This window comes from Martes martes, assembly GCF_963455335.1.
Source record: "Martes martes genome assembly, chromosome: 16".
NCBI lineage: Eukaryota > Metazoa > Chordata > Mammalia > Carnivora > Mustelidae > Martes > Martes martes.
Window position 1 is genome coordinate 40,846,797 of NC_137904.1, and position 8,925 is coordinate 40,855,721.

The following is an 8,925-nucleotide window of genomic DNA, read 5'->3' on the forward strand; positions in this document are numbered from 1 at the left end:
AGCTGAGCGCTCTCTCCCCTGGGTTATCAGCCAGTCGCGCTTTAGCCAAGCTGGGGAAGCCTGCTGGGCAAAGACTGAGACCATGAGGAAGATGCTGAGCAATTTACTGGTTGGTTCAACCAAAAAAACCCTCACCCCTTTTTTGCCCTAGCAAGGCTAAGACTGTAAATTCTCCAAAAACAGAAACTGTACCTCATCTGCTTATTCTATAATGTTTAGACACTCTAAGAAAAGTGTCTTTCATTCTTTCATCTAAGAATGAAAGTGAAACTTACAAGTGGGACTAAATGCAGGCAGATGGAGGCCCGCCTCCATTTCCAACCGGCTACATCACTTCTTTGGGACTGTTTCCCTATCGGTGCCACCCTGCTTGTGGGGCCGTCACAAAAACAGATGGGACAGCACAGCAGTTAACGGGTTAGGCTGGCCTGAGGTGGAATCCCCAGTTCTTCCACTGCCCAACTCTGTGATGTTGGACAAGTTATTTTGCTGCCCCAAGGCTTGGTCTCATTTGTAAAACAGGTATAAACCATTTGTTGAAATAAGTAATTAAAACAGAGCTTGGAGCAAATTAAGCCTCTCAAGAATGACACATTATTATTTTATTAAATTCAAAGGGAAAAAAGCACCAATTATCATTACTTGGACAATTCCATGCTCCCTCTGGGAAATAAAGGGAACCCTCCATGTTCTCAGGTCATGGCAGAGCCACTTCTCAGCCCTGAAGATTTGCAAACCATGAACGGCTGACCCATTCCCACTTCCCTTGTCCCAGCTTTCCACCAAGACCCTCCGCAGGGGCAAAGGACAGAGGCGCAGGCATATGGGTTTAGAGAAACGTTGTGTTTAATGATAAAGCTTAGCACACTCCAGCACCGGCATGGCCTGAAGTCGAAGCAGCAGGGACGGGTAGGTGACCCTCGTGGAACCTCACATGGCGAAGAGGATGAGGAAGGCGACCATCAAACAGAAGAGCCCCATGGCCTCAGACAGGGCAAAGCCCAGAATGGCATAGGAGAAGAGCTGTTGCTTGAGAGACGGGTTCCTGCCAGGGACAGAGATCGATGCCAGCCAGGGGAGAGGAAGGGGTAAGGGCATGGGTGGTGGAGGACACAGGTAGACTGGGTCAATGGCCCGGGGGGGCAGGGGCTGCTGAAACTGGGAGAGGGCCTAACCTATATATATCCTGGGGATTTAGACAGGTAAGCAGAGTACCAACATGGTAAGTTTAAGACAGCCAGGTTGGAGACGTATCTAAATACTGATTCAGAGATCACTGGAGAAAACAGGAGGTCGATGGAATCAGCTCCAAGCTAGTGGGAGCTCCTGCTGAGGCTTCTCCCAAATGGGGTGGAATTTACGGTAGGAGATGCTCTAGGCCACCCCCAAACTTACCTGGCATAGCCAATGATCAAGCTGCCAAACACTGTTCCAATGCCAGCCCCTGAACCAGCCACACCAACTGTGGCAGCCCCAGCGCCAATAAACTTGGCTGCTGTGTCAATGTCCCGGGAGACAACACTGGTCTGGAACTCCCGTCGGGCCATCTGGAGCGGGGAGTTGCTGCTATAGGATGGCTGGGAGGCAAGCAGGAAAGGAGAGGCAGTGAGGCACAAGGACAGGTTGCTGACTCCCATACCCTCACTCAACCCACCTGGGCTTTGAAACTGTCGGCAAATTGCCTGGTAGGAAGAGAATGCTCAGACTGCAGAGCATGCTGGGAATTAGTCCTCAGGCCCATTTCCTGACAGGGCCAGGGAAATTTGTGGGTTAGGGAAACTTCATTTTTGCAAACTTCTCACCTACAACGTTCACCTTAGGGTACTTAGAGCTATTAAAGCACCACAGATTCTCTAATTGTCTTCCCACTCTGGCCTACAGGTCACTATCTTGAAGAACCCCTTGCTGGGGAAATTAATTTTTAAGATTTTTATTTTTATGTTTTTATTTTTATTATTATTATCATTTTTAAAGATTTTATTTATTTATTTGACAGACAGATCACAAGTAGGCAGAGAGGCAGGCAGAGAGAGAAGGGAGGAAGCAGGCTCCCTGCTGAGCAGAGAGCCGGATGTGGGACTTGATCCCAGGACGCTGGGATCATGACCGGAGCCGAAGGCAGCAGCTTTAACCCACTGAGCCACCCAGGCGCCCCGAGATTTTTATTTTTAAGTAATCTCTACACCCGATGTAGGGCTCGAGCTTACAACTCCATGATCAAGAGTCGCACATTCTACCGACTGAGCCAGGCAGGTGCCCCTGGGGAAATTTACAGGAGGGCCCACAGTCCTTTACCTGTTTAGCTGGGATCTCTGGCCTACTCAAGAGGGAGGCAGACACAGGCCTGATTAGATCCCTGGTACAACAGCGAATCTGTCAAATCAGAAAGACACATTCCTCCAAATCAAGCAAGGGAAACAGGAAAGCCTAGATGCTGAAATTGTGTCAAAAATGACAAGATTATAAACAGAAAAAATGCCCAATGTGTTTCAAGGTCAATTAATGCATTCCTGTTTCTACCAGACAGGCCTACACCAGAGACAGCTGTCCAAGACCCAGGTGTAGTTAGCAGTGGCAACTTTCCCATTTAAACCCAGGTACCAAAGTTCATTTCTACGGGCACAGCCCTTATCACTATCCCAGAAGGGAAGAACCCACACTAACATCAAACCAGGGACAGGGAGTTTTTGCACCCGGATCACCCAAAGAATCAGAAGGGGGAAATCTTATTTTGTTAGAGTGTACTCACTGTTATACACCCCGAATGGACCGGGTCAGGAAGCCTGGTGAGGCTCCTCGAACCACCAGCTAAGCAGAGCCTCCCTGCAACCGAGTTTTCTTGAAACATGCCAACAAAATGCAGTGGTTCTCAAACATGGCTGAACACTGGAATTACCTGGAGAGTTCTAGCCAAGCTTGAATGACTGCTTCAGTGGGCTGTCTGGCTACCGCCAAGCCAGCCTGGGTGTAAAGATTATATTCGGACTCTGACCACGCTCCAAAGCCAAGAAAGCTTGGTTTACAGTTTTAAATAAACGGGAGTTAACTGCATCACTACACCCTCCCCCAAAGGCCAACAACATCTGGATGCCAAGCTTCTCTCAATTCATTCATTAAATGTCGACAGGTCCCACATCTGGCACTACAGATCACCCCGGAGCCGCAGCTTACCAGAGCCGGAGAAATGAGTAGTGCCCCGGTGGTCTGCATTTTCTCAGTCTGCAGAGAAAAAAAGAAAGATTCATTCACAGCCTAGTCCTCTGCTTATAGCGGCGACCTTCGGTCGTCCCCTTCACCCCGCCCGTCCTCCCTCCCTGGACCACCACGTTCTTCTTTGCACCGTGCCCCAGCTGAGGAGGGCATTAGAGGTCAGAGGGACAGCGCGAAAGGGTCTGCAAAGGAAGGTCACGGGGATCTTCAGTAGAGGAAGGAGGGCCCAAACCCCAGGAAGGAAATGTTGCTAAAGAGGGTGGTCTCCAGGGAAGACTTTTGGAGGCAGATACTGGGTCGGTGCCGGGCAGAGTGCTGCCCATGTTACACAGCTGTTCTCGGCCCGCCTCAGTGGGGATAGTTAATCGCTCGTTACCGTTGGTAATTAACATTGTTAAGGATATAGGCAACCATCGCTTCTCCCGGCCCGGGGGACAAATGCCCCTTCACACAGCCCAGCCCACGCCCCTGCCCATCGATGCCTTCCGGCCCCGAGTCACCTGCACTCCCACTGCCCCGCTGCCCCTACACCGACCACAGCGTTTGTCCCGCTCAAGGTGACTGACTCACCTCCCGGCTTTAGCTCTAGGTCTCAGCGCTCAGCTCCCCCACCCACGTGTCCCGGTGTCCCCCCACTCTCATTGGTCGCAATCCTCCCGCATCCTCATTGGCTAACGTCGTCAAGTCCTCCTTTTTTATTGGCTTTCCGCAGCTTCTTCCTCTCTCTCCACAGGAGCTTCGTGGCAGTTCCCGCCTTCATGCGGGTGAAGGCGGGGTTTTCATCGGAGATCTGGCTTCCGATTGGTCAGTCCCTGAAATGCTCAACCATAGAGTCCGCGGGGCTCACAGGTTCCAGAACCTCCCGCACAAAATGGCTGCCAAGGTGGACGCCGCAGAAAAAAAGGCGTGGGAGAGATGACGGGACGCCTTACGCACACAGACACATGACCTTGGACCTACGCCTTCATTCGGGTGCTTGGACCTTCAGGCCGTTGTATGCCGGGATTTGTAGTCAGGTCGGAGGCCCAAGGACGGCTGAGATCCCGCGAGACGTTCTTCCCGAGGTCCGGGGAGCCACCGCCTTTGCAGCAATTCGCGCCCTCGTGATTCGTGGAAGCCTTCCTTCCGCCTTGGAGAATAAAGGCCTCCCGCTGGCCTTGAAAGTTAACTAGTGGGCGAGCGCGGCTTTGTGGGCATCCGCCAGAGTTCGGAAGCCATGGACAACCAGCAAGATTTTTTTCTTTTTAAGTTTTTTCTTTTCTTTCTTTCTTTTTTCTTTCTTTTTTTTGTATTGTAAAAAGCAAATTCTACGGATAAAACACTTAATACTCCTGCAGGAAAACGAGCAAAGTATAGGAACAGGCAGTCCGCTAAAGAAGAAATAGACATTCAAGGAAATAATATTTAAGTTCGCTAATCAAAGAGATACAAGTGAAGTGGTTGGAGCAAGGTCCTATTCTAGCTCCTAGTTCCAAAAATCCGTTTACCATATTGTCCTAGGATAGAGGACGTGTCAGATATTAAGCTGATAAGAATAGATGTAACACTTGACATTAGCTAAAAGGCCTAAAGGCTATCAGCATTTTTTTTTTTAAGATTTTATTTATTTATTTGACAGACGGAGATCACAAGTTGGCAGAAAGGCAGGCGGAGAGAGAGGGGGAAGCAGACTCCCTACTGAGCAGAGAGCTCGATGTGGGACTTGATTCCAGGACCCTGAGCCAAAGGCAGAGGCTTTAACCCACTGAGCCACCCAGGCGCCGCTCAGAATTCTTTTTATTAGTGTGAGCCAGGCGCTATCTTATACTATTGCCTGTGAAAGTATGAGTTAGGAAATCTTTCCAGAAAACAATGTGGACTGGAGGAAAATAAAACAAATATTAATAGTTAATTCTGGATAGTGTAGTAAGGTCGATTTATATTTTTATGAGTCTATAATCACAGCAAAAGATTAAAAATCATGCTAATCTGGAAGGTTAGACCTCTGGATTCTTAGAAAAATATTTCATGACGGAGATTAGGATAACTTGCTGGCATGGTAAAATGGAAGGAATGTGGAGTTTTGAGATAACACAGGCTTGAGTTCCTGGCATGGCTCTGCCATATAAATGGATACGCATATCTCTGAGATTACCAAATTACCAAATCTCTCTTGGCTTTAGTGTTAGAAGCTACCATTGGTTGAGGCCTCATCATATGGCAAGTATTGTGTTAAAATTCCTTCAGCTCTTAGATGATTTAATCCTTAGAACAGCCCTTTAAGTAGGTATTATTATCCCCATTTTACAGATTACTTCATTTCACAGAATATCTTTCTCCAGTTTGACATCTTTGGTGAAGAGGTAAAGTCAGGAGGCACCTAGGTGGCCTAGTTCGTTAAGCTTCTGTCTTTGTCTGGGGTCTCGATCGTGATCCCAGGATCCTGTGATTGAGCCCTGCATCAGGTTCCCTGCTCAGTGGGAAGCCTGCTTCTCCATCTGCCCCTTCTCCCACTTGTGCACGCTCTCTCTCTCAGATAAATAAACAAAAATCTTAAAAGAAAAAAAGTAGTAAAGTCAGTATTTTTTTTTAAGATTTTATTTATTTGACAGAAAGAAAGAACACAAACAGGGGGAGTAGGAGAGGGAGAAGCAGGCTTCCCACAGAGCAGGGAGCTGATGTGGGGCTCCATGCCATGACCCTGGGATCATGGCCTGAGCTGAAGGCAGACGCGCAACAACTGAGCCACCCAGGCACCACTAAAGTCAGTATTTGAACCCAAGTGTGTCTGGGTCCAAAGCAGAACCTCTTAACCTAATGGCTAAGGAGGTTCTTGGGCCTCCTAAAACCGAGGAACATGTAAAAAAGGGTTAATACTACTTGCCTTATAGAAATACGAAATAAAATAAATGCGAGGCATAGGTTGGTGACTGGTGAATGTTCTCTTTCTGTTCCTACTCTAAGGAAAGTTATATTTTTGGGACATGTGGGTGGTTCAGTCAGTTAAGTGTCTGCCTTCTGCTCAGGTCATGATCCCAGGGTCTTGGGATCGAGCCCCACATTGGGCTCCCTGCTCAGTGGAAAGTCTGCTTCTCCATCTCCCTCTGCCTGGTGCTCCCCCCTGCTTGTGCTCTCTCTCTATCAAATAAATACATTTTTTTAAAAAAGGAAACAGAAGTTATATTTTCATGTGAATTATCTCTGTCTACATGTATTAATTTTTTTTCACATACAAATTTGTCATGTGGCTCTACTCCTAGCATACACTCAAAGTTGTCAAGTTTGACCTACTGGAATTCAGGCCGTTCAACGTGAATCTTGGAGTCCTTAACTAGCAGGTTTCAAATCCTGGCACTGCCACTTATTACTGTGTGATTCGAGGCAAGGTTCTTAATCTCTTTAAGACTCAGTCTTCATCTATAGAAGAGAGATATTCCTTTGTCAACAAGATTTTTTTTTTAAAGATTTTATTTATTTGTCAGAGAGAGAGAGAGTACACACAAGCAGGCAGAGAGGCAGGCAGAGAGAGAGGAGGAAGCAGGCTCCCTGCTGAGCAAGGAGCCCGATGCGGGACTCGATCCCAGGACCCCAGGATCGTGGCCTGAGCCGAAGGCAGTGGCTTAACCAACTGAGCCACCCAGGCGTCCCTCAACAAGATTGTTTTAAGGAGTAAATGAGATAGTATATGTGGAGGTGGTCTTTTCATTATTGAACTAGTAACCAGGAGTGGGTGTAAAGTGAAAAGTAGGTTGGAAAACCTCAAATCTGGCCCTGGCATCTTGGGGTGAGACAAGCTATCTTGGAGGGCCAAAAAACTGTGGGAACTCAGAGGATTGCTCTGTAGGTAGAAATGCTATTGACGAAGGTGGCAAAGAGCAAACTTGTGGGTAATAAGCCAGGAGGGCCCTCTTTCCAAAGGCATTTCTGACTCTTAAAACCCTCCTTTCCTGCCTAGAGTCTAATCGCAACATCTTCTCTTTCTTCCTTTAAGACCGGTTCCTCACTAGAAATTCAGTTCAACAAACATTTTTGAGCACAGACGAATAATACCAGTTTTCACCCCAAACAAACTCCAAACTAGCAAGAAAATCATGATGCAAACAAATCATTAAAACGAATCATCTTCATGGGCACCACAAGAAAACTACCTACAAAATACAAAGAAGGGAGAGACTAACTTCATCTGGAGAGAACCAAGGAAGGCCTTTTTGAAAACAAAAAAAAAAAAAAAAAAAATTTCTGGGTTGAATTTTGAGGATAAATATAAGTTAGCTAGATATGTCAGGGGAGAGGGTGAGAATGGATGCGGCTATTCCAGGCACAGTGAACAACATGTATAAAAACACAGGAGAGTTGGTGTATCCAATCTTAGACCAGTCAGCAATGGCCATGACACGGCACAAATGTGACTGTTGCTCTTCCGTTTCTGTCAATACAACTAAATTAAATATGCTGAGTCCTCCGGACACAACACCTAAAGATGCTACCAAAAGAAAAAATACGACAAATATGTTTTTAAATGCATGGCCTTGTTTTTGATAGCTAAAATAAAATGTGTTCTCTATCATATTAAATTACCAATTTTCCACAGTCCGAAAAAACACCTCCTTTTCTAAATGACCCAGCTGGTAATGATATATTCTGGGACAACAATAGCAACAAATATAAAAGGAGGGATTTTTTTTGGTGGGGGGGGTAAGAAGAGAGATGACTCATGGTGATAAATGCTAGCTTTTAAACGCATAGCTGGCCTCACAAGAAAGTAAGGAAAATCCTTAGGGACCCGAAACAAAGAAAGAACATAAAACCAGAGCAGTAAACATGTTATATTAAACTGAAGCAGCCACGGCTGGGAATATGGTGGGATAGAGAAAGGAGTGTTAGTCACAGGAATTAAGTGGCTTGGGTTTTTTTTTTTTTTTTCCCAAGTAAGGTTTTTTGTTTTTTTTTTTAAAGATTTTATTTATTTATTAGAGAGACGGAGAGAGAGCACGAGCAGGCAGAGGGAGAGAGAGAAGCAGGCTCCTTGCTGAGCAGGGACTCCCCGATGCGGGGCTGATGGGGGGCTGATGCGGGGCTGATGTGGGACTGATGTGGGACTGATGCGGGACTGATGTGGGGCTGATGCGGGACTGATGCGGGACTTGATCCCAGGACCCGGGGATCATGACCCGAGCTGAAGGCAGCCGCTTAATGACAGAGCCAACCAGGCGCCCCATTAAGGGGCTTGAGTTTTAATCCTCCATGAGGACAGAAGGGTTTGGGGTCTGTGTGAGAAAGGGAGTTGGAATTGAAATTTCCAAATAAAGCAAAGATCCTCTAAAGGCTATACCCTTTGACAGGTGGACCAAAAAAAAAAAAAAAAAATCCATCCACAGGGAGGCAACAAGGAAGCTTATCTACCTATTCCCTGCTCTGGGTGAAACACACACACACACACACACACACACACAAAAGCACACACATGCACACACACACATATACCCCTTTCTTTTTTCTTTTTCTTTGTTTTTTTTAAAAGATTTTATTTATTTATTTGACAGACAGAGATCACAAGTAGGCAGAGAGGCAGGCAGAGAGAGAGGGAGGAGGAAGCAGGCTCCCTGCTGAGCAGAGATCCCGATGTGGGGCTCGATCCCAGTACCCTGGGATCATGACCTGAGCCAAAGGCAGAAGCTTTAACCCACTGAGCCACCCAGGCGCCCCTCACATACCCCTTTCCTAAGAATTTGTAAC

At 46.9% G+C, this 8,925-nt stretch overlaps 1 protein-coding gene across 2 annotated transcripts; it reads right to left on the bottom strand.

Moving 5' to 3' along the window:
- Positions 1–828: 828 nt before the first annotated feature.
- Positions 829–4,313, bottom strand: ATP5MC1 (ATP synthase membrane subunit c locus 1). 2 transcript variants are annotated; one of them, XM_080826269.1, is made up of 5 exons: positions 3,781–4,313; positions 3,172–3,219; positions 2,296–2,373; positions 1,396–1,577; positions 829–1,045 (listed from the first exon to the last, which is right to left on the bottom strand). In XM_080826269.1, exons 2-5 carry the CDS (start codon positions 3,208–3,210, stop codon positions 931–933), a joined length of 414 nt encoding a protein of 137 aa, XP_080682395.1. In that variant the 5' UTR covers positions 3,211–3,219; positions 3,781–4,313; the 3' UTR covers positions 829–930. The 2 variants fall into 2 exon arrangements, with proteins under 2 accessions (XP_080682395.1, XP_080682394.1); XM_080826268.1 differs by having other exon boundaries at positions 3,711–3,831.
- Between the last annotated feature and the right edge of the window lie 4,612 nt (positions 4,314–8,925).

Coding starts and splice junctions, on each gene's coding strand:
- ATP5MC1 (XM_080826269.1), bottom strand. CDS start 3,210: ATGCAGACCACCGGGGCACTACTCATTTCTCCGGCTCTG. Junction 2,374..3,171: donor TACTCATTTCTCCGGCTCTG/GTAAGCTGCGGC, acceptor CTGATTTGACAG/ATTCGCTGTTGTACCAGGGA. Junction 1,578..2,295: donor CAGAGATCCCAGCTAAACAG/GTAAAGGACTGT, acceptor CTTGCCTCCCAG/CCATCCTATAGCAGCAACTC.